General features: G+C 42.0%; 1 protein-coding gene across 8 annotated transcripts in view; it reads left to right on the top strand.

Moving 5' to 3' along the window:
• TMEM62 (transmembrane protein 62) overlaps positions 1-25,207 on the top strand; it is a 61,682-nt gene that overhangs the window by 2,181 nt on the left and 34,294 nt on the right. Inside the window, exons 1-7 of one of the 8 annotated variants that reach the window (XM_059703731.1) lie at positions 10,705-11,156; positions 11,470-11,581; positions 12,562-12,699; positions 15,592-15,637; positions 21,182-21,323; positions 24,120-24,244; positions 24,389-24,511. In XM_059703731.1, coding sequence (XP_059559714.1) covers positions 10,977-11,156; positions 11,470-11,581; positions 12,562-12,699; positions 15,592-15,637; positions 21,182-21,323; positions 24,120-24,244; positions 24,389-24,511 — 866 coding nt within the window. In that variant the 5' untranslated portion in view covers positions 10,705-10,976. Of the gene's footprint in view, positions 1-10,704; positions 11,157-11,396; positions 11,582-12,561; positions 12,700-15,591; positions 15,638-21,181; positions 21,324-24,119; positions 24,245-24,388; positions 24,512-25,207 lie in introns of those variants that run through there. The other 7 variants (XM_059703767.1, XM_059703750.1, XM_059703756.1 and 4 more) reach the window with 7 other exon arrangements.

Raw genomic sequence — 25,207 nt, 5'->3', positions numbered from 1 at the left:
ATTGTTCAGTACAATGACTGCTAGGATGAACATTTTTGTAGGTTTTTTTCTGGCTGTCCTGCACCTGGTGGCAGCTTCTCAATTTAATGAAGGAGATCTTACCGTTGTGGGAAGTCTTATTTCAGGGTGACAGTGTCCCCAAACACATGGTTAGATTTCATTTCTGCTTAGTATCCTCAGGCAGCAGTCTTCATTCAGCCTATTCATGCTAAAAAACAATTGTGCCTCCAGCTTCCTGGTCATCTGCAGTTCCTTGGGCTTCTAAGCGTTTCTTTCTAAGCCTGTCCTCAGCTTCCTGCAGAATCTATGGATCCCTGATATCCTTTCCGTAGATATCCTCTTTTCTTAAGATAGCTAGAGGTGGTTTTTATTTTTTGAAACTGAAAGATTTCTAATTGATGCATTAACTATTACGTCATTATTTATATGATAGCACTGTCTTATATTAAAGCTTGTCTTGGCCTGTCTTATTTTTGTAGTTCCTTGAGTACAAGAACCAAGATGTATACATAGAACTGTCAACTACTATTTTAAGGACTTTAGATACATTTTAAAGTATAACTCACAAAACAATCCTGTGATGTAGTTCCTATTATCATCATTGTACAGACCAGGAAATTATAGCTTGAACATGTGAGATTGCTTGTTCAAAGAACCGCAGTTACCAAGTAACAGAAACCTAGATTCAAAACCTAGGTCTGTCTGGCTTCAAAATGTATGCCTTTAACCATTTCACTCTCCTGCCAACTATAAAAAAAATTTTTTGTTTCCTTTACCGTTTTGTATGTTGCAGTATAAATGTCTATTGCTAAATAAATTAAAATATTCATCATGTGCTGAAACCGGTTTGGCTCAGTGGATAGGGCGTCGGCCTGCGGACTGAAAGGTCCTGGGTTCGATTCCGGTCAAGGGCGTGTACCTGGGTTGCGGGCATATCCCCAGTGGGAGATATGCAGGGGGCAGCTGATCGATGTTTTAACTTATCAATTATTGCTCTTTTCTGATTTAGAGCAAAGTATGGGTAGTCCTAGTTTAGGACAAGATTATGAATTTGTTTGATTCTTATACAAAGACATACTTTTTTTTTAATTAGTATCAGTTCACAGTAAACTTTGTGAATAAATATGCTACAAGAGCATTTTGCAGGTGCCATTTTCTATTTAAAGTGTTATCAACAAATAATATACATTAATTAGCTTTCTCAGTGCCCCAGAATGACACAGTCCATTGAGATAGCCATGCTCAGAACTGTTTTCCTTAGACTCCTCATTTATGGGTTGTGCTGGAGGTTTTCAACCCTGATTACATATTAGAATCGTCTGATAATTTTTAAAAAATTCCAATGCCTGGTGTCACTCTAGTGAGTCTGATTTAATTAGAAAGAGGTGAGACCTGAGTATCCTTTAAAAAAAAAAAATCTCCCAAGGGATCCTAATGAGAACCTGTGACTGATTCCATTTTAACTGACCTCTTTCTTGGGGTTATTTTCTCATGTGACACTACATGATTCTTCCTGCATGGTACAAATCCTTGATATTCCGCATCCATTTAGAAAGAGTAACCCTTATTGGTTTCCCTATTTCTACTCTCTTGCTCATACTCATCCTCTATTTTCCTGCCAGAATTATTCTTAAACATAAATCTGATCATGTGACTCTTACCTAAATATATTAGACTAGAGGCCCGGTGCACAAAAATTTGTGCACTCGGTGGGGAAGGAGGGTCCCTCAGCCCGGCCTGTGCCCTCTCGCAGTCTGGGACCCCTCGGGAGATAACGACCTGCTGGTTTAGGCCTCCTCCCGGGTGGCAGAGGGCAGGCCCAATCCCTAGGTGCAGCCCCTGGTCGGGCTCAGAGCAAGGCCGATTGGGGAGTTGGGGAGCCGCCCCCTGTCATGCACAGAGCAGGGCCAATCAGGGGGTTGGGGCTCCTTACCCTGTCACGTACAAAGCAGGGTCGATCAGGGGGTTGGGGCACCACCACTCTCACACTCAGGGCAGGGCCGATGGGGAGGTTATGGCTCTACCCCTTCACACACAGAGCAGGGCCCATCAGGGGATTGGGGAGCTCCCCCCTGTCACTCACAGAGTAGGGCCAATAGGGGAGTTGGGGCACCGCCCCCTGTCACACACAGAGCAGGGCAGATCAGGGGGTTGGGTCGCCGCCCTCTATCACCCACAGAGCAGGGCCAATCAGGAGGTTGGGGCGCCGCCACTGTCACACTCAGGGCAGGGCCGATGGAGAGGTTATGGTTCTACCCCATCACACACAGAGCAGGGCCCGTGGGGGGAACAGGGGTTGGGGCGCCGCCCACTATCACCCACAGAGCAGGGCCGATCAGGGGGTTGGGGCGCCACCACTCTCACACTCAGGGCAGGGCCGATGGGGAGGTTATGGCTCTACCCCTTCACACACAGAGCAGGGCCCCTGGGGGGGTGGGGGGGTTGTGGCCCTGCCCCCTGTCACACACAGAGCCGCAGAGCGATCAGGGGGTTTGGGCGCTGCCCCCTGTCACGCTGATCCCGGTGCTGGGTGGCATATTACCCTGTTACTATATTGGATAGAGGCCTGGTGCATGGGTGGGGCTGGCTGGTTTGCCCTGAAGGGTGTCCTGGATCAGGGTGGGGGTCCCCACTGGGGTGCCTGGCCAGCCTGGGTGAGGGGATGATGGCTGTTTGCAGCTGGGGGTCCCACTGGGGTGCCTGGCCAGTCTGGGTGAGGGGCTGAGGGCTGTTTTCAGGCTGGGGGTGACTGAAGCTCCCAACTGCTCCTCTTTTTTTTTTTATTCTGGGCCAGCTTTAGCTCTGGCTCCAGCTCTGAGGCCTCAGCTGCTGAAAGAAGGTATCTGGTTTGTTTCAGTTGTATAATCGAGACACTGTATCAACTCCAGCTCTGAGATCCCGGCTGGCTGAAAGCAGGTTTCTGGGGTTTCGTTTATCTTCTATATTTGTTACAATGTTTCAGACTGCAGGCTCAGAGGCCGGCAAGGCACGCGGGGAACGTTGGTTTCCTCCGTCACTGAAGCAAGCAAGCCTCATGTTAGTTTCAAGCTGCCTGGCTGCCAGGCAGTTAATTTGCATATCTCGCTGATTAGCCAATTGGAAGGGTAGCGGTCGTACGCCAATTACCATGTTTCTCTTTTATTAGATAGGATGGCTGCTTTGTAAGATAACTTTTAACCCTTAAGCATGGCATTCAAAGCCCTTCTCAATCTGGTTTGAAACAACTTTTGCTAGTCTAATGTCCCTGCCACACCACTTAAACTATCTAAACTATATCTGTCACCTATACCATATAATCCCTTGGCCTAGAGAGCCCCCTCCCCCACTTCCACACCTCTTTCTATAAAGAACTTTCTGTTTATTCTTTAGAGGTCAGTTTATATGCGACTCCCTCTGAGAAGTTTTCTGGTTCTCTCATTCTCCAATAGGCAGAATCATTCCCTCTGTGCTTTCATTGCACTTTTAATTATTTTGATGCCTGTTGAACCTGTTAGACTATGAGCTTCATGAGAATAGGAATTCTGTCACCACTTTGTATTCATAGAAAATGGTAGCTGCCTACTAGATCATGGATGTCCAGTATTCCTGGAAAAAAAACAACAACCTCAAAAAAGACTAAAATACTACACACACAAATTATTATAATTGAAATTTATAAATGGTTCTTAAAGTAGTCTTTAAAAATCAATTCACAAAATGTGTATTGATCTCCAAAGCCACACTAGAGGCTAGCACTTGTATTTATTTCATTGTTAGAGACTCCTTCCTAGGGAGAGTTTTCACTTTGAGAACTTACTAAAATACAATTTGTGTTGCCCACCCAGTGTGGCTCAGTGGTTGAGCATTGACCTATGAACCATGAGGTCAGGGTTCGAGGGCACATGCCCGGGTTGCAGGCTTGATCCTCAGTTTGGGGTGTGCAGGAGGTAGCTGATCCATGATTATTTCTCATCATTGATGTTTCTATCTCTCCCTTTCCCTTCCTCTCTGAAATCAGTAAAAATATATTTTAAAAAATACAATTTGTGTTTGGAGAGGATAACCTCTTATCAGATTACCTTTTAGTGGCATTAGTTTAACAGATGCTAGGATGTACATGTTAGAGGTTGGGTTTCAAAAGAAGCTGATTCTGAAGCAGAGTTTAGCATACATGTTTATTAGGGAGAGTTTCTTTCCCTGTAGAAGGGAAAGCAAGGGAAGGAAACATGATTGAGCTGAGAGAGAGGCAGAGCTGCAGTGCAGTCTGAATGAAGGCCTTAACCAGCTTGGCATTTATGAAACTGGACTAGTTCTTTAGAGATAACAGTGGGTAAAGAGATTACAAGAATGAAAAAGTTGAAAACTGTTGGGGTCCTGCCCGAGCAGGTCCAGGGGTTCCCAAAGGTGTGGACGGAGTTGGCGAAGGAGGAAGGACACGGAGACAGCGTAGCGAGGTTCTTTTTTTATTCTCCTATTACATCTATATTTAAACCATTTGATCCTATAAGCAATCACATCATGGTATGTTTTGGGTAACGTTTTACAGTTCCTTGTTTCTTATCTGACCTTTGCCAAAAATCCTGTCTCTATCTAGTTCTGTTGATTTTAATCTTGTCTAGGTTAATCTCTGTGTTTCCGTTACAAGGTCACTGCTCTACTGATAAGCTATGAGGAAGTGACTGAAGGAGATTATCCTACCCAGTAAAGGTTATGTCCTCCCAGCCTCGCTGTTTACCTTTCCTGGGACTGCCCTGTGTTGATGGGTCTCCAGGGGTATAGGCTTTGGTGCTTTCCCTGATGCGCAGACCCTTGGGGATGTGGCCCAACAAGTCCCCAATTTTTTGCTAACAGTCTTAGTCCAAGTCCTTCATAAGTAGTACATGGTATTTCTGTAACACTAGGGGGATTTACTGATTTATTCTCTTCCTTAGTCCTGTTAATCCCTAACCTGGGAAACAACCTTTCTCTGGACTCAGAGGAGGCACAGTGCGGAAGTCAAGTACTAAGGTGCAGAGGTGTGCGCAGAGCGGGCTGACGGCTGAGGGCACGGTTGTCTGTTTCAATCGGGAGGGAGTCTCAGGCTCTGAGCTCCAGTTCTGGGAGAGTCTCTAGGGACCCAGACTCAAACGGGAGAACCGGGACTGTCTGGCATCAGTCAGAACGCGAGGACAGCTTTCTCTCCGAGGTTTGCAGCAGTTGCTGGGACTCTGAGAGGCAGAGCCCCTGGGGACGGGACTGAGAGCAGCCATAACTGCTCACTCCGCCCGCCCTGTTGATCCCATGGGATCCCTCCCAGCCCAAGCCCTGCACAGAGCCATTTGCCGGATAGCCTCAGGCAAGGGCTAGATTAGCACCTCCCTAGAGGGCAAAAGTTCTCCCACTGCAGACACAGCTGATTCTCACAACCACTTGGCCTGGAGGTCAACCCCTCCCTAGTATTACCTACAACAATCAAGGCTAAACAACAACAAGACTGCGCACAAAGACCACTAGGGGGTGCACCAAGAAAACATAAAAAAATGCGGAGACAAAGAAACAGGACGCAAATGTCAGAAATGGAAGATATAGAGCTCAAAACCACACTTTTAAGGTCTTTCAATAATTTTCTAGAAACTGCTGATAAACTTGAGATCTACAAGAAATCTAATGAGACCCTCAATGTTGTGATAAAGAACCAACTAGAAATTAAGCATACACTGACTGAAATAAAGAATATTATACAGACTCCCAACAGCAGACCAGAGGAGCGCAAGAATCAAGTCAAAGATTTGAAATATGAAGAAGCAAAAAACACCCAACCGGAAAAGCAAAATGAAAAAAGAATCCGAAAATACGAAGATAGTGTAAGGAGCCTCTGGGACAGCTTCAAGCGTACCAACATCTGAATTATAGGGGTGCCAGAAGAAGAGAGAGAGCAAGATATTGAAAACCTATTTGAAGAAATAATGACAGAAAACTTCCCCCACCTGGTGAAAGAAATAGACTTACAGGTCCAGGAAGTGCAGAGAACCCCAAACAAAAGGAATCCAAAGAGGACCACACCAAGACACATCATAATTAAAATGCCAAGAGCAAAAGACAAAGAGAGAATCCTAAAAGCAGCAAGAGAAAGAAACTCAGTTACCTACAAGGGAATACCCATACGACTGTCAGCTGATTTCTCACTTGATCTTAGCCAAAAGGCCGAGAAGCGATTGTCAGCTGATTTCCAACAGAAACTTTGCAGGCCAGAAGGGAATGGCAAGAAATATTCAAAGTGATGAATACCAAGAACCTACAACCAAGATTACTTTATCCAGCAAAGCTATCATTCAGAACTGAAGGTAAGATAAAGAGCTTCACAGATAAGGAAAAGCTAAAGTTCATCACCACCAAACCAGCATTATATGAAGTGCTGAAAGGTATCCTTTAAGAAGAGGAAGAAGAAGAAAAAGGTAAAGATACAAATTATGAACAACAAACATGCATCTATCAACTAGTGAATCTAAGAATCAAGTGAACAAATAATCTGGTGATCATAATAGAATCAGGGACATAGAAAGGGAATGGACTGACTATTCTTGGGGGGGGGGGGGAAAGGGTGTGGGAGATGCGGGAAGAGACTGGACAAAAATCGTGCACCTATGGATGAGGACAGTGGGTGGGGAGTGAGGACAGAGGGTGGGGCGGGAACTGGGAGGAGGGGAGTTATGGGGGGGGGGAAGAGGAACAAATGTAATAATCTGAACAATAAAGATTTAAATAAATAAATAAATAAATAAATTTCTCTGCTGAATATCTTGGTACAGATTAAGGTCTCCCTTTTACTTTTTTATGGCTTTCCCAGAATTTATGAGAAGAATTTGGCAATTTTATCTTTTAACGAGCCCCAAGACTGCTGGCTTCTCAGTTTAAACAATGTGATGAACACTCCCTCTTCTCTCCTCCTTCCCCAAAATGACTGACTTCTTTGAGATAAATCTCTCCCTTCTTTCTGTCCCCCTGCCCCCTCCTGCCTTAGCAGTTCCAGGGTGATCTACACTGTGTATTCTGTGGTTAGGGAGAAGAGGCATTAAAACTCACCCTCTTTCCTGCATTCTTTGGTTAGGGAGGAGAGGCATTAGTCATTTGTTCTCAAGCATCCTTGGTTGGAAAAGATAAGATCTTGGTCTTGCTTAATTTTCTTGTCTCAGTTTCCCTATTCCTCTTGCCCTGGAATTTTCCTAGCTTCTCATTATCCTGTAATAGAAGGAGTTACAGGACCCAGTTTTCAGTAGACTGCATCAATCCTGGAGTTCAGTGATTTGGTGAACATTAAAAAACATGAACAAATGTATTTGTCCAGGATAGGAGTAAATTTTGTAAAGAGGACCCAAGATGGATCTATAATGGTTTGAGACCTGTCAGTGAAGCCTGTCAACCATCTATGTATTCTATGTAAGCTCTTTGGAGAAAAGGTTAAACAAAACTTGTAATAAAAGTGCAGGTGAATTCAGTACAAGAAATACATAAAACAATGTATTATTAACAGAGCTGAAAGGTAAAAGGAATTCCTAGGCACACAGTGAAAGCAGATACCAGGATAACAAGTGTGTAGCAGACATGGTGAACAAACAGGCCAGGTGAGAAGTCAGAAAACTCTGAAAAGAGGCCACTTCTGAGAAATAAAAATGACACAATATTTGAAGCGTTTAAAAGTACCAACTAGAGCAGCCGTGGGCAAACTACGGCCCGCAGGCCGAATAAAACTAAAAAAAAAAAAAAAAAAAGACCGTACCCTTTTATGTAATGATGTTTACTTTGAATTTATATTAGTTCACACAAACACTCCATCCATGCTTTTGTTCCGGCCCTCCGGTCCAGTTTAAGAACCCATTGTGGCCCTCGAGTCAAAAAGTTTGCCCACCCCTGAACTAGAGGTTTCGACAACTGGTAACAAGTTTGAGTTAGTGATAAGAACTTGGAAAACCAAACAGAAAAATCAAGATAATTCAGCACTGAAGGAACATGAGTTGTGCAAGAAGAGAATAGTTATTCTCAAACAGGGGTTAGCAAAATATGGCCCTCAAATCCACCTGTTGCCTGTTTTGTACAGCCTTTAGGCTATGAACAACTTTTACCTGGTTGAATAAGTCAAAAGAAAAACATTTCATAATACACGAACTTCTAATTTCATGTTTATAAAGTTTTTTTTGGAACCCTGCCACCTCATTCTTTTGTGTGACGGTAGAGTTGCATAGTTGCAATAAAACAGTCTGGCCCAGAAAGCCTAAAGTATTTACTGTCCCCTATAGAAAATTTTGCTAACTCAAAAAAATGGTTATTTTTCTCTTTTCATGGTCATTATTGAAAACTCAGAAATATGGATAAGCAAAGCGAACATAAATAACCATAATCTCATATAATCTCACTATCCCAAAGATAACCATAATTAATAGTTTGGTATATATGCTTCCAGGCATTTTTTTTCTGTGTGTGTGTGTGTGTGTGTGTGTGTGTGTGTAAAATACACTATACTCTAGTTTTAGAAAATACTCATTAACATGTTAACATGCTATTTTTCTTCAATATTACTTAAGATTACTGTATGTTATTCCCTTATATGGCTGTGCCATTCTATTTTTAAGACATATTGTGGACAATTTACTGTAGTTTCTAGTTTTCTCCTATTATAAACTTTGCTTTAATAACTTTACTTATTGGTAAATCTCTGTAAACATCCATATTTTTCCTTAGGATTAGCTATACATGTAGAAATATCAGGTCAAATAGAGTGTACATTTTAATAGTTTATATTTTTACTTCTTTTATTGATTTTTAGAGGGACAGAGAGATATTGATTTTTGTTGTTCACTTATTTATGCATTTATTGGTTGATTTTTTTTGTATGTGCTCTGATTGGGGATCAAACCTGCAATCATGATGTATTGGGATCTCTAACCAATTGAGCTACCCAGGAGAATAAAATCTAGTTTGCTGAGTCCTGACCGGGAATCGAACCACGACCTCCTGGTTCATAGGTTGATGCTCAACCACTGAGCCACCGCAGCTGGGCTAATATTAGCTTTTAACTATTTTCCTCCCAGTCAGCTGTCAAATTCTGTAGGTTCTGTATTTACAATTTTACATCTGATTCTTCCTTTCTAATTTCAGTGTCATATTCTCCCGTCTTCCTTCTTCCTCCATTTTCCTCTCACTACCTGGATGGCTTAGTCTGTTCAAGCTACTAAGACAAAGTATGACAGGCTGAGTGGCACATAAAGGACAGAAATTTATTTCTCACAGTTCTGGAGGCTGGGAGTCTAAGAGCAGAGTGCAGCGTGGTCGAACCCCTCCTACAGGATGCAGACTTACTAACTTGTCAGTGTCCTCAAAGGGGGGATGTGGCAGGGATCTCCCTAGGGTCTTTTTTTAGTGTAAGGGCACTAATCCTATTCATGAGGACTGGATCAAAGGCCCACCTCTAAATAGTACCACATTAGGAGTTAGGATTTCCACATATGAATTTTGTGGGGACACATTCTGACCATAGCACTGGATTATTCCAATGTCCTTCTAACAGGATTCTCTGTTACAACTCTGCCCTGTCCAGTCGCTTTCCAATGCTATTGCCAGATCTATCTTCACTCTTGGCATTTATAAAGGCCTTCCACAATGTGGCTGAAACCAAGGGCCTGGTCTCATTACTGTTATTCTTCTAGATAAAACCTAGGTCCAGCCAAATAAAATACTTACTGTCTCCTCAATATGCATTTTTCTCACCTTAATACTTTAGTTCCTGTTGTTAGGTCCTGGTGGAAAAGGCTTCTCCTCGTCCCCACCTCCCCACCCCCAATCTCTGTCACTCAGAAATACTATCCGTTCTTTTTCTGTTGTTGTTAATCCTCATCTGAGAATATATTTTTCCATTGATGTTTTGAGAGAGTAGAAAGGAGGGAGGGAGGGAAAGAGAGAAAGGGAAACATTGACGTGAGAGAGATACAACTGGTTGCCTCCTGCAGGCCCCCTATTGGGAATTGAGCTTGCAACCCAAGCATATGCCCTGACAGGAATTGAACCAATGACCTCTTGGTTCCTGGGTCGATGCTCCCCAGTCCGGCAGCACATGAACATTCTTAAGCCCTTCAAAGGTTTGTGGAATTTGGGTATTTCCAGGCACCGCTGCACAACTGAAAAATGCCCAAGGTTAAGTTCCCAGGCTAGTTAAAGCAAGAAGAGAATTGCTTCCTTTGCCTTAGCCTACTTGATTTTTTATAATTTAGCAGCTTGACAGAGCGACTCCATTTTACTTCTTCACTCTTTTCCTCAGCCTGAATCTAATTCTTCGTGTCTGGCTCATTGTAAGTATTTAAAATGTATTAAATGAACGGTATACACTCCATTGGAATACTATGTAACTAAATGCATGGGAAATCAGGTTTAAGAGAAAAAAAATTTTCACAAAACATTGGTATTACATCTAAAAAAACCCACGTATGGAAGCAGGTTGTTAATAATCAGAAGGGGCCAGAGAAAGTCAACTGTCACATGTGTACTGCAATTTATTATTATTATTATTATTATTGTGTGTGTGTGTGTGTGTGTGTGTGTGTGCGCGCGCGCGTGCGCGCTGCAATTTAAAAGGAGTCCTCGTGCATACTTTGATTCTCACAACCCTGTGAAATACGCCCCGGGAGGTATCATTAAGCTGTTTTATTGGTAAGGAAGCTGACGCACAAGAGTCAGAAATGACTAAGGCGGGGCCGGAATTCTAGCCCCGCCTCCCGGAACCGGCTCCTGCCCGGACGCCCCTCGGCAGCCCCGAATGGCGCTGGGGGTCTCTGGGTCTGCTGGTCTTCACCCCCGTTACTTTCGCAAACCAAAGCCAGAGCTGCAGGCGGCCGCGAGGGGCCGGTGCCCGGGAAGGCGCGGGGGCCGGCGGCGGCGTTCCAGAGCGGCGCGGTAGGCTCCGGACCGAGCCCCGAAGGTCGGCCAGGGCCGCTCCCGCGGGGCCGCGCCGCGCCGGGCGGGCGGGCGGTATGGCTGCAGTGCTGGCCTTCCGGGTGCTGGCGGTCCTGGTGGCCGCGGCGCTGGCGGCCGTGCTCCTGGAGCACTACGGCCTGGCCGGCCAGACCTCGCCGCTGCCCCAGACCCGCGTCCGCAGGAGGCCGCACCCTGCACCGGGCCCCGGAGCCAGCAATATCTTCTGGGGTCTGCAGGTGACGCTGGGGGGGCCTGGCCGGGGGCGGGGGGCGGGGGGAGGGCCTGGGTGCGGAGCTGGCAGGACTCGGTGAGAGGCTGGCAGTTTCCGCGGGGCAGGACCCGTGCCCATTCAGGCCCCCAACCCTGGGCAGGGGCGGGGGCGGGGGCGCGGGTGGGGGTGGGGGGGCGCCTCGGTCCTTCCCTGGCGGGGTGGGTTCGCTGTTGCGCTGCATCTTTGCTTTTTCCTGCCCCCATAGAGAGCCGCTGGGTCGCTCTGTGCGTGCTGCCTCTTCCTGACTCAGATATCTGTTTAATACCTGCTTTCGGCAGATATCCGACCTTCACCTGAGCAGGTTTCATGACCCAGGCAGAGCTGCAGACTTAGAAAAGTTCTGTTCTGAAACTATTGACATCATTCAACCAGCTCTCGTCCTAGCAACAGGTAGGGAGGGTCGCTGTGCTGTCACGCTGTTCTGTGGTCGGGAAGGTAGAATGATAGCCGGGGCTGCAGCCCTTGGCTTTGGGAACACGGGAAACACTATAGCCCGGCCCCCGGTGGTCCTCCTCCTGTCGAGGGGATAACACCTTATACTTCCATTTGCCTGTGGATAACTGAGTCAAGATCCAGGACAAAAGATTTGTCATAGCAAGGTTTTGTTAAAGCGGTAGAAGCAGGACTCAGTGTCCTCATCTTAATGTCTGCTGTGTTTGTATCTGTTTTTGATGTGGCATTCCTGAATTTGAGAGGGGATTAGGGAAAGCCCTTTAACCACAACTCAAAAGTTACCTTTAAAACAAAACGCACTCGTATTTCCATGTTTTTTTTTTTTACAGTTAATCATATTGTCAATTGTTTGAGGCTTAAATTACGCTTGCTTCTTGCTGTAAAAATAATACTTGGTTAGATGACAGCCGTTGCCATAGACATTAGGCACCTGCCCAGACTGTTGGAATTTCTTATAATTTTCATTACAGTCCCATGCTCTCTTTTTTATTTTTTTTAAAATATGTTTTTATTGCTCTTTAGATTGAGAAGAAAGGAGAGGGAAAGATAGAAACATCAAATATCAATCGGCTGCCTCCTATGGGTGATGCAGCCGGCGACCCGAGCATGTGCCCTGACTGGGAATTGAACCAGCAACCTCTTGGTGCAGGTGTCAATGCTCAATCCACTGAGCCACACTGGTCAGTCCATGCTCTCTTTAAATATATATTTTTTCACAACCCATTTCTAATATAGGAGGTCAGATAGGCATTTGCTAAGCTGTAAGGAACAAATGAATGGACTCAAAAGTGGCTATGCTTACACATGTGGACTACTTTAAGTATCTGTTCCTTCAGTGTGCATTAAAATAAATTGAACCTGGAACCTCCTCTGGGGTTTATTTTGTATTGCGATTCAGTTCTTATGTAAATCTGCAGGGGATCTGACAGATGCCAAAACAAAGGACCTGTTGGGATCGATGCAGCAGAAGGTAGAATGGCAAACTTACCATAGTATCCTGAAGAAAACAAGGGTCATGGAAAAAACCAAGTGGCTTGATGTCAAAGGAAATCATGGTAAGAGCCAAGACCCACATATATTAAGGCTATATTTTTATTTCCTCCAGGAGCCTAGATTCTTTCATTTAGATTATAAAATGGGACATTGTAACCTAGGTTTAGAGATACTAAAGGCCACAATTCTGAAATACAGCTATGATATGTGATTTTAAAACGACAGGTGTCACCTGGCCAGTGTGGCTCAGTGGTTGAGCGTCAACCTATGAACCAGGAGGTCATGGGTTGCGGGCTTGATCCCCAGTGTGGGCATGCAGGTGGCAGCCGATTAGTGATTCTCTCTCATCATTAATCTTTCTCTCTTTCCCTTCCTCTCTGAAATCAATAAAAATATTTTTTAAAAATAAGTAAATATGAAACTACAGATGTCAATGTTGGCCTTAGAGGGGAAAGTTGTATGGTCCTTTCTTCTTTATATGGAAGAAAAGCTTCTAGCAAAATCCATCCAGGTGAATATTTTAAAAAATATGCATTTTGCTAGGTGAAAGAAGCCAAACTTGTCAATCTATATACTGTATGATTCCAGTTTTATGACATTCAAGAAAAGGCAAAACTATGGGTAGATAACAGATTGCAGTTGCCAGGGGTGAGGATGGGGAGAAAGTTGACTATAAAGAGGCTTCAAGAGAGAATTTTGGTGGGTAGTGGAACTGTTCTGTATGTTGATTGTGGTGGTACATATGTTACTGTGCATTTCTCAAAATCCATAGAACTGTACATCACAAAGAATGAATTTTACTGTGTATAAATTGAAATTGCAAATAAATCCCCATCAGCATGAGGAGAGAAATGGATAATCCCTTTCTGTTTTTAGATGATCATTGTTGTGATAATAAGGAAATGAACTCTTCTCCAAAAGTATCATGATGGTAGTAGATTTGCTGGTTTTATAAAGGTTGACTTTCTTACTGGTTAGCTACTTAATTTGTCTGCTTCATTTGATTATTCATTAGTGGTAAGTACCTAATTATATTTTTAAAAACTCTACTATTTTAAGCAGATAAGTCTGTCTGGTGAAATATACAGCTGTTGGTTTGATTAAAAGATGCCTTCTTACAAAGCAACTATGAATTATAAATTGAAAATAGGATATCTGGCTTACAGCTTTCTCTGCTATATTTACATTTCCCCTTTTCCCTGATCCTAATTAGTGGTACAGGTCAAATTCTTTTGCAATAAATAATAAATATGTGTATTTTTTTAAAAAGTTTTCCAAGCCAAGGTGCTGACTTATTTCAAGTAATAAATACCAAATAGACTCTTGTGTTTAAATAATCTGCATAGTCCTTGGAGTTCATAAAAATCTAACTTAACTTGCATAGGCATAAATGTTTATGGTATGGGCATATACATACATGCTGTGCTATCATAGGAGGAGAAACTAATCTTTACTAAAATTTATAACAATTTTTCTCTTACTAAGCAAGAAGTTACATATACATTATATTCCTTTGGGGCTAGAATGGACTTACAGATTAATTTCTTTCTTTCTTTTTTTAATAATTAAATCTTTATTGTTCAGATTATTACACTTGTTCCTCTGTTTTCCCCCCATAACTCCCCTCCTCCCAGTTCCCGCCCCACCCTCCGCCCTCACTCCCCACCCACTGTCCTCATCCATAGGTGCACGATATTTGTCCAGACAGATTAATTTCTAAGGTTATTAGAAATGTAGTGGATTCCTGGAATTGAAGCAGTTTTAGCTGTTGGAATCAGTCTGTCAAACTATGAAATCACTGTATTTCCAGATAAATGTTCTATGACATCCTGAACCTTGACCCTTACCATTATGTAATTCCTTTCTTACTGAATCTTCTTTAAGATTTAAGAGGAGCCCTGGCCGGTTTGGCTCACTGGATAGAGCGTCGGCCTGAGGACTGAAGGGTCCCAGGTTCAATTCCGGACAAGGGCATGTACCTTGGTTTCAGGCACATCCCCGGTGGGGGGTGTGCAGGAGGCAGCTGATCGATGCTTCTCTCTCATCAATGTTTCTAACTCTCTGTTCCTCTCTGTAAAAAATCAATAAAATATATTAAAAAAAAAAAGATTTAAGAGGAGAGGGGCTATTATCAAAGTAATCTGTTTTTTAGAGGCACTTGGTATGTATCAATCCAGTCCTTGCTGGCTTCCAGAATCACATGATTAAAACAACAGCAATAACCATCCAGTCTTATACTTTCAAATTGATGTGTATTCTAAATAGTACATAATTCAAAGTACAGTAGGGCCTTGACTTACAAGTTTAATTCGTTCCATGACGGAGCTCGTAACTCAAATTATCGTATGTCAAATCACTGTGATGTTCGCTGCGCCAACTAGCGGTGGGATATCTGAAGCTGGCTTGTAACCTGAATTTTAGCTCGCAACTCAACTCAAAGCAAAAAATCGGCCGAGAGACGGCTGTATCTCGAAAAACTCATTAGTCGGGAAACTTGTAAGTCAAGGCTCCACTGTATTTATTATTCTCCAGTATACTAGTTGCCTTAAACAAGTTTCCAGATAATCTGAATTCTATTTTCAAATTTTAAAAATTATCAATCTAATTTATTGGCATTCTACCATTTAAAGTGTTATTGAAAGAATTGTAATTTTTCTTTAGTCATTAACATGTTTGTACTTTTTTAAAAAAATATTTCTACTGATTTTGAGAAAGAGAGGAAGGGGGAGAGAGTGAGAAAGAGAAACATCAATGTGAGAGTGGGACATTGATTGGCTGCCTCCCACATGCTCTCCACTAGAGATCGAGCCCACAACTCAGGCATGTGCCCGGACTAGGAATTGAACCAGCAACCTTTTGGTGCATGGGATAATGCCCAAACAACTGAGCCACACTGGCCAGGGTTCATTTTTCTTTTTAATATAGATGATGTTTGCTCTTTTCTTTTTAATTAGATTCATTCAATGTTCCAAGCCTGGAGAGCGTCGAGAATTATTACAGGTACTGTAATGAACAGAAGACAGACCATCATGTGTTACAAGAAGGGTACAGTCAATGAATGGGTGAAAACATTTTTTAACAGATAAATTTCTATTTATAGAAACTGGTAATTTAGAAAAGGAAACTTTTTTTTTTTTTTAATGTGTATGACATTCAATTTTTTGTTTTTGTTTTGGGACTTCTTTTAATTCTTTTTATTTCATGTGCTTTCATGCTTTCTCTTGGGTTATGGTACTTGTAATATTTCACATAGACATTTATTTATTTGTTTATTTATTTATTGCCATTGATGCATAGCAGAAGTCATTTAGATCATAGCTTGTCAACTAGAATACTATAGGTTTTAGGAATGCTGAGATATTGATTTCTCACCCTCTAGGGTGGCTGAAGTGCCCAGTTGGTCACCTCTGGCTGCTTTATCCTTTCATTCCAGAATGTCACACAAATATTAAAGTTTTCTTTATGTGCAATGAATATGAAAAAGATGGTGAATGTGAAAGGATCTTGAGTTAGAAAACTGATTCTGTAATCTCAATGTGTTAAGATTTTTCTTTTGATTATAATTTCACAGTATTTCTGCATTGTCAGTCAAGTAGCAAATATTTATTGAGAGCCCATCATTAGTTAGATAGTATGAGAGATACAAGAGTTAATATTCGTAAGACTTCTGTATAAATGTTTAAGATTCCGGCAGGTGGGTATAGATCCACCGGTCATACAGCTACCTAGACAACCCTTGTATGTAAGTTCACTTATTAAACTGGTCACCTACAAAAAAAAAAGAGTTAATATTAAAAAATATAGTCTATACCAGTGATGGCGAACCTTTTGAGCTCGACGTGTCAGCATTTTGAAAAACCCTAACTTAACTCTGGTGCCGTGTCACATATAGAAATTTTTTTATATTTGCAACCATAGTAAAACAAAGACTATCAAAGAAGCGAAAATTGTGTCCAGTCTTTTTTATTTTTCAATATTTTTTATTGATTTTTTTTAGAGAAAGGAGGGTAGAGGGAGCAAGGAGAAAGATAAAAACATCGATGAGAGAGAAGCACTGATCAGCTGCCTTCTGCACACTCCCTACTGGGGATCAAGCCTGTAATCTGGGCATGTGCCCTGACAGGGAATTGAACCAGTGACTTCTTGGTGCATACGTTGACACTCAACCACTGAACCATACTGGCTGGGCTGTGTTCAGTCTTAAAAGAGGGGTAGCATTTCAAAAAGCAAGATACTTCGAGTGGTATATTTTAGGCAAAAACAACAACAACAAAACCAGCCCCAAACAAAAAAACAAAATAAAGCGAACTCCCTGAACTTTAAAAGCTAGAATGAACTTTTAGGGGCAGTAAGGAAACTGGTTATCACCAAAATTAGGGTTCATAATGAGGACTGGTATCTTGGGGCCAATTTAATGGAGGTCTTAAGTGAGAAGCATAGAGATTTAGATGTGATGAGTAATAGTTCATAATCCAGTACAAGTTCCTAAGAAGACAAGTAACATAATGAAAATAGTATCTTATAAAGACAATTGCACAATAACAACAAAAAGATAAGGGTAAAAAAGAAAAAAGAGGGAGAGAGTGGAGCTGTATGGATACCAAATAGGAGAGTCTGCAGTAGTCCAGTCACAGTATGAAAAGGGCTTGAGAAGACAAACCTGTCTAAGTTCCTGGATATGGGAATGGTGGCATCAATTTGAGGATGATATGTCAAAAAGAATTGGTTACCATATAATTAGTTGCCATAACTTGGAAGAGGAGGTATTCCTCTTTTGTTAATGTGAGAAAAGAAAAGGACAGAGATGAAAATCTTTCACTTTCTATTAACTGTTTGTGTCTTTGATTGTGACTATGGGAATGGAGTTAAGAAACATTTTCAAAGAAGAATTAATAGGGTTTAGGATCTGAGTGTTTATTGGGAAAGTAAAGTTATTAATCACTTTAAAGTTTCTTATCTTTATACTAGAAGCCCGGTGCACAAACTTCGTGCACGGGGCGGGGGGAGGGGTCCCCTCAGCCCAGCCTGCACCCTCTCCAATCCGGGACCCATCGGGGGATGTCTGACTGCCTGCCTGCCTGCCTGATCGCCCCTAACTGCCCCCTCTGCTGGCCTGGTCATCCCCAACTGCCCCCCCCCCCACAGGCCTGGTTGCCCCCAACTCCTCCCCCCACAGCCCCGCTAGCCTGGTCACCCCTAACTGCCTCCCCCGCCAGCCTGGTCGCCCCATGCAGCCTGCTGTTTCGTCGTTTAGTCACCCCTCACTGCCCCCCCTGCTGGCCTGCCTGGTTGCCCCACACAGCCTGCTGCTCAGTCATTTGGTCATCCCTCACTAACCCCCCTGCTGGCCTGGTTGCCCCACGCAGCCTGTTCGGTCGTCTGTTCAGTTGTTTTGGTTGCGACGGTTGCTTGGGCTTTTATATATATAGACTAGAGGCCCGGTGCACAAAAATTTGTGCACTCGGCGGGGGGTGGTCCCTCAGCCTGGCCTGTGCCCTCTCACAGTCTGGGACCCCTTGGGGAATGACCATCTGCTGGCTGAGGCCTGCTCCCCAGGGGATTGGGCCTAAGATGGCAATCAGACATCCCTCTGGCAGCCCAGCAGCCCTCGGGGGATGTCCACTTACCAGTGGGGAGCAGACCTAAGCTGCAGTCAGACATCCTTAGCGCTGCTGATGAGGCAGGAGAGGCTTCCACCACCACCGCTGTAATGGCAGCCATCAGCCTGGCTTGTGGCTGAGCAGAGCTCCTCCATGTGAGAGCTCACTGACCACCAGAGGGCAGCTCCTGCATTGAGCGTCTGCCCCCTGGTGGTCAGTGTGTGTCATAGTGACCAGTCATTCCCAGTCTTTCTGCTGTTAGGGTCAGTTTGCATATTACCCTTTTACTATATAGGATAGAGGCCTGGTGCACGGGTGGGGGATGGCTGGTTTGCCCTGAGGGTGTCCCGGATCAGGGTGGGGGTCCCGCTTGGATGCCTGGTGCCTGGGTGAGAGGCTGATGGCTGTTTTCAGGCTGCCCGCACCCCCTTCAGGGTGGGGGTCTCTCAGCCTGGATGAGGGGCTGAGGGCTGTTTTCAGGCAAGCCAAGCCTGCAACTGAAGCTCCCAGTCTCTCCTTTTTTTTTTCTTTTTCTTTTTTTTTATTCTGGGATTTATTTACCTTCTGTAATTGAAACTGTTGCGGCTCCAGCTCCAGGCCTGCTGGCTGAAAGCAGGTATCTGGGGTTTGTTTGGCTTCTATAATTGAAACATTGTTGCGGTCCTGCTCGCTCCAGCTCTGACGGCTGAAAGCAGGTATCTGGGGTTTGTTTAGCTTCTATAATTGTAACATTGTTGCTTAGAGTGCAGCTCAGAGCCCAGCAGCGGCAGGCAGGGAACCTTGGCTTCCTCCATCACTGGAGCAAGCAAGCCTCCTGTTCGCTTCAGCTGCCTGGCTGCTGGCCGCCATCTTGGTTGGCAGTTAATCTGAATATCCTGCTGATTAGCCAATGGAAAGCGTATCGGAGGTATGGTTAATTACCATGTTTGTCTATTATTAGATAGGATTTTTGTTCCTAAGTGCCTAGCCTATCTGAGTTTAATAAATAGCACATATCTACATATCTTCATATCTATCTATCTATCTATCTATCTATCTATCACAGAAATATCAACCTGAAGGAAAGAAATCTTGAAGTTAAATCTTGAGCTTAAGAATGCCCCAGAGGATGTGGAGAAAAGGGAACACTAGTTCACTGCTAATGGGAATGCACTATGGATAACAGTATGAAGTTTTCTCAAAAAATTAAAAATGGAACTCTCATTTGACCCAGTGATCCCACCTCTGGGAATATATCCTAAAACCTCCGAAACACCAATCAGAAAGAATATGTGCACCCCTATGTTCATAGAAGCATTATTTATAATAGCTAAGATGTGGAAATAGATCAAGTGCCCATCAATAGATGAATGGGTAAAAAAGCTGTGGTACATTTACACAATGGAATACTATACAGCTGTAAAAAAGAGGGACCCTTTACCCTTTGAGACAGCATGGATGGACCTGGAGACTATTATGCTAAGTGAAATATGCCAATCAGAGAAAGACAAATATCACATGATATCATTTACTTGTGGAATCTAATGAACAAAAGGAATTGACCAACAAAATAAGACTGAAAGCATGGAGGCATGAACAGACTGACTTACCTTGATGTGGGGTTGCAGGGAGGAGAAGCAATAAACCAAAACACTTATATGCATAGTCCATGGACACAGACAATAGGGTGGTGAAGACTTGTGGGGAGGGAGGGTGGGGAGAAAGTAGGCATTAGGCAGAGGCGGGTAAAGGGGAAAAAAATGGGAGACATCTGTAATACTGTCAACAAAAAAATAAGAAAATAATTTTAAAAAGGGTGCACCAGTGAATGCCAAAACCCAGAATTCAAAAAATGTTATTAACTATCATATATTTTAACCTCTCTCTTTAAATAGTTGGATTTATTTTTTGATAGTTGGATTTTAACGTGTCAAAAATATAGCAATATAAACAACATATGAGATTATAAAATCCTGAAGAATAACTCTGAAAACATATTGAGCAGGAAAAATATAAATAAACTTTTTAATGAGGAAGAAGCCCTGAAATGAAAATTTTAAAAATACCAAGAAGAGAGGCAATAGAATTGACTATTAACTGTAATATGTATGATAATTTATGATATAGTTGATGGCTGTTGTGGCTTAAATTTAGCTCCCTGATGGCACATTAAGTTTCAGAAGTTTATTTGTATTTTTCATATATGCTCTTAGGTAAAAAGTCATATAGGACACTTAGGTATTTTCTTAAAATGTTCTGACATTTGAATAATATAGGTATACCCCAATGTAATCTATACTTTCCTTACATTTATTTAACAAATATTTAACAAGTGCCTACTTTATATACTATGTTACCCATCCTTTCTCTCTACTCTTCACTCTCCTACTTTATGGACACCTGAACACTATTGACACTTAAGATGGTGAGGACTTTTATTACTGGATATGGACCCTGTGAATGTTATCAGTATGTTTTTAGGAACTGAAAAAGGTTTACTGACTCATACCTAGACTATCATTTTTCTCCTGGTTTGATGGCTTCTTTACAAGGTTTTATCGCTAGTTAAGCCTCTGTAGTCCTGTTTTAAGAAATAAACACTTTTGTATCTCACTGCACCAAGAATTCTACTATGTACTTAGTAGGACTTCACTACAGTTTTAATGATTGGTAGGTACCATTTCACTAGGTTCTGACTGATCTCTTTTTAAATGGTTAGTGGACTGCTTAAAATCGCCCCCTACTTCTCTGCTTTACTTGGCAACTTCGTGTGTTGGTTACTGTCTTTAGAGACAATGGGATAAAAATCTTTAAAATTTCTTTTACACGTTATCCATTGTGGATCTAGTTCAGTCTGTTTCTCTGTCAGATCAGGGGAGGCAAACCACGGTGTGATATTAGGGCATTTAAACGTATTCAGTTTTTTTATGATTGCATTAAAATTTTTCTGTCTTGTATTTTTTAGGAAATATTCTGCCATACGTACGGATGGCTCTTTCCATTATGTTCACAGTACTCCCTTTGGAAACTATTCTTTCATCTCTTTGGATGCCACCCTAAACCCAGGGCCTAAGAGGCCCTATAATTTCTTTGGAATTTTAGATGAGGTACAGTAAAAATCTCACTTCTCTTTGTAGCTAACCTACTTTTCTCAGATATATGTGGCTCACTTAAAATTATCCTAGGGAAACAAGTCCTTATCTAAAAATGCTTGAGAAAAAAGTTTCCTGCGACTGCAGGTATAGCCAGAAGAAATTACTGGCTACTTCAGTACTGTTATAAGTACCTCACATTTTATACTTATATTTATTCAGTAAACATTTATTAAATATGTACTAAGTGTAACACTTAGCAAGGTACAGGGCATACAGCTTTGTATACTATATGGTATATTCCTAAATCCCTGCAGTTGCCATTTTTAACTGAAGGTCTCTCTCTCTCTCTCTCTCACTCTCTCTATCTCTTTCTCTCAGTATATATATTGAAATAAATAAGTTCCTTTTAAACAATTTTTTGTAAGCTAGGTGAAAACTCTTTGTAAGCTGGATTAAAACTGGGAAGTCACATCTGAGAACCTCTCATTATTTCTTGGTACAACAAATAACAACTCATTAAGTGTTTAGTGAGCACATGCTCATATGCAATACGTATGTGTCCATGTATAAGAATACAGAGGTGATATTGTCAAGTCCCTGGCCTCTTAAGATATTTAATCTAGTGGTGGGGCATAAGACCAGTGCAGAAATAACTCATAAAAGGCTGAATTTGCTAAGTGCTGCAAGAGATTCAAAGTGATATGAGGGTGTAGAGGGGCTGGAAATCAAGTGAACAGAATATTGTCTGATGCATTGTGTTATATTAGGCATTTTGTTTAATGTAGGTGTATTTTCTTTCCTGTCTACCAAATGTCTTTAGACCGAGTTGATTAAAGTGTTATTTTTAAATGTATCCCTCAGAATAATGTTTTTTAAGGTATGATTCAAGGATCATCTGCATAAAAATCGGCTGGAATCTTATAAAATGAATATTCCCGGCTTTACTTGCAATGTATCAAATTAGAAACACTTAGGGTGGGGCCCAGGAATTTATTGCCAATAGCACTTTACAGATAATATTAATGTATATTTACATATGTGCAAGTTATTTTTGAAATCAACTTCTTGAGGGATGATTTACATATAATAAAATACACTCATTTCAACTGTTTGAAGAGTTTAAAAAAATATATGTATATATATTTTTTATTGATTTCAGAAAGGGATAGGGAGAGAGAGAGAAACATCAATGATGAGAGAATTATTAATTGGCTGCCTCCTGCATGCCCCCTTCTGGGGACTGAGCCCAAAACCTGGGCATCTGCCCAGACTGAGAATCAAACTGTGAGCTCCTAGTTCATAGGTTGACTTTCAATCACTGAGCCACGCTGGCCAGGTTGTTTGCAGAGTTTTGATAAATGTCTATACTGGTGTATAACTCTCACCACAACTAAGAACCCCAGAAAGTTTTCTTGTAAAGTCAGTCTCCACCCCCAGTCCCAGGGGACAATTGTTCGGGGGTTTTCTGTCAGCATAGATTACTTTTGTTTGTTCTAGAGTTTTATATAAATGAGATCATACAGAATGTACTCTTGTATTTCGCTTCTTTTGCTCAGTATAATGTTTCTGAGATTTATCCATACTATTGTGTATATCAGTTCTTTCTGTTTAAAAAATACATTTTTATTGATTTTTTTTTTCTAATCGTCACTTGAGGGTATTCTTCCATTGATTATTAGAGAGAGTGGAAGGGAGGGGGAGAGACAGAGAGAGAGAAAAACATCGATGTGAGAGAGACACATCAATTGGTTGCCTCCTGCACATCTCCCAACCGGGGATTGAGCCTGCAACTGAGGTACATGCCCTTGACTTGGGATTGAACCAGGACCCTTTAGCCCTTGGGCCAATGCTCTATCCACTGAGCAAAACTAGGGCTTTATTGATTGAGAGAGAGAGAGAGAGAGAGAGAGAGAGAGAGAAACATCAATCGGCTGCCTCCTGCACACTCCATACCAGGGATTGAGCCCAAAACCTGGGCAAATGCCCTGACTGGGAATCAAACTAGCAACCTCTCGGTGCACTGAAGATGCTCAACAAACTGAGCCTCACCGGCCAGGGCAGTTCTTTTTTTTTTTTTAAATCCTCACCCGATTTTCCATTGATTTTTAGGGAGAGTAGAAGAGAGAGGGAAAGGCAGAGAGAAACATCAATATTAGAGAACCACATCGATTGGTTGCCTCCTGAACCCCTACCAGAGGCCAGGCCGGGGAGGAGCCTGCAGCCAAGGTATGTGCCGTTGACCAGAATTGAACCTGGGACCCTTTGGTCCACAGGCCGACGCTCTATCCACTGAGCCAAACTGGCCAGGGCCAGTTCTTTATTTTTAAATTGCCAAGTAGTATTCTGTTGTATGGCTATATGCAATTTGTTGATGGTTTCTAATTTTTGGCTACTATGACTAGAGCTGTTAGAAACATTCAGGTACAAGGCTTTTTATGGACATAATATGTATTTTGTTTTAGTATCAGTATCCTCTTTATTAATTACAGTGTGGTATACAGGGCTGAAAAGGCTAGTGTTTCTTTATTTTTATAAAGAAATTTATAAATTTTAAAAATTATGTAAGGTTACGTTGATTATTTTTGTTCCCTCATCTATTAAATGGGGGTAATACCTGCCCTGTTTATATTATATGTGAAAACAGTTAGAAACTTACAAACATCCATACAGGTCATTAATTAGCAGGGTGTCAGCCCGAAACATAATACACTTTTTATGATAATATTTGAAGGGTATTGTTTAATCTATTGACATTAGATTTCAGCCTGAGCCTAATTAAAAGATTCTTCTATTTTTCTTCCTTTTTAGAAACAGATGGAGGAGCTTTTATTATTGTCAAAGGAAAGTAATCAGAGCAACCACACTATTTGGTTTGGACACTATACAACATTTACTATTCTTTCTCCATCACCAGGAGTTCAGTCAATAATGAGGTGAGGCAGGCTTCTAAAATTAAAATTAATTGTTTTTAGTTATTTTATATTGCTCTACTATCTTGCTTTTCTGAAGAAATATTTGTATGAGTTCGGCACACAAGTTATTTTTATTCATTATTCCATTTATTTTTCATTGGTTAGTTCAGCTATAGCTTATTTGTGTGGGCACCTCCATACACTTGGTGGACTGATGCCTGTTTTGCACACTCGTCACTACCAGGGCACTTTGGAACTTGAGGTGGGAGACTGGAAGAACAACAGAAGGTAAGGGGTAGTTACCCCACAGAATAAAACTTATACATGTTAACACATTATGGACCAGTAGTTTTATTGCTAGCTTTACCCAGCGGCCAGATAAGTTTCTATTGAACTAGTACAAAAAACGTTTTACATAAATGTTAAAGGCATGCTTTAAAATTAAATACCCATTGCATTTTGAAGTTATTTATTACATGTTCTTACAAGCTAATATCTTTTTAAAGTATGATATTTTGTAAAACACTGTAATATGAAGCGAGAATTCTCGTGATTCATCCGCAATGTGTTAAGTTTGCTAAAGCAATAATAGCTTTCCTAATGATATCGTGGGTAATCCCAATTAAGGAAAAACTTGTGATACTTCTGTTTTTGAAGTAATTTGTGTACCTGGCAATTGTTGTTGTGCAAAAACTTTTTACAACAGTTATGTTTGCTATCACTATGTTATGTTGGATTTTCAAGACACATCCATTAGGAAATAGTTCTCAAACTCTAGTATGCATAAGAATTCTAGAGGATCTTATTAAAAACTAGAGGTCCGATGCATGAAATTCATGCACGGGGGTGGGGGGGGTCTCAGCCTGGCCTGCATCCTCTCCGTTCCAGGACCCCTCGGGGATGTCCGACTGCTGGTCGGATATCCCTCTCACAGTCTGGAACCACTGGCTCCTAACTGCTCACCTGCCTGTCTGCTTGATCGCC

This window comes from Myotis daubentonii, chromosome 1 (assembly GCF_963259705.1).
Source record: "Myotis daubentonii chromosome 1, mMyoDau2.1, whole genome shotgun sequence".
NCBI lineage: Eukaryota > Metazoa > Chordata > Mammalia > Chiroptera > Vespertilionidae > Myotis > Myotis daubentonii.
The sequence above is the reverse complement of the archived record's forward strand: the minus strand, read 5'-3'. Positions and strand labels throughout refer to the sequence as shown.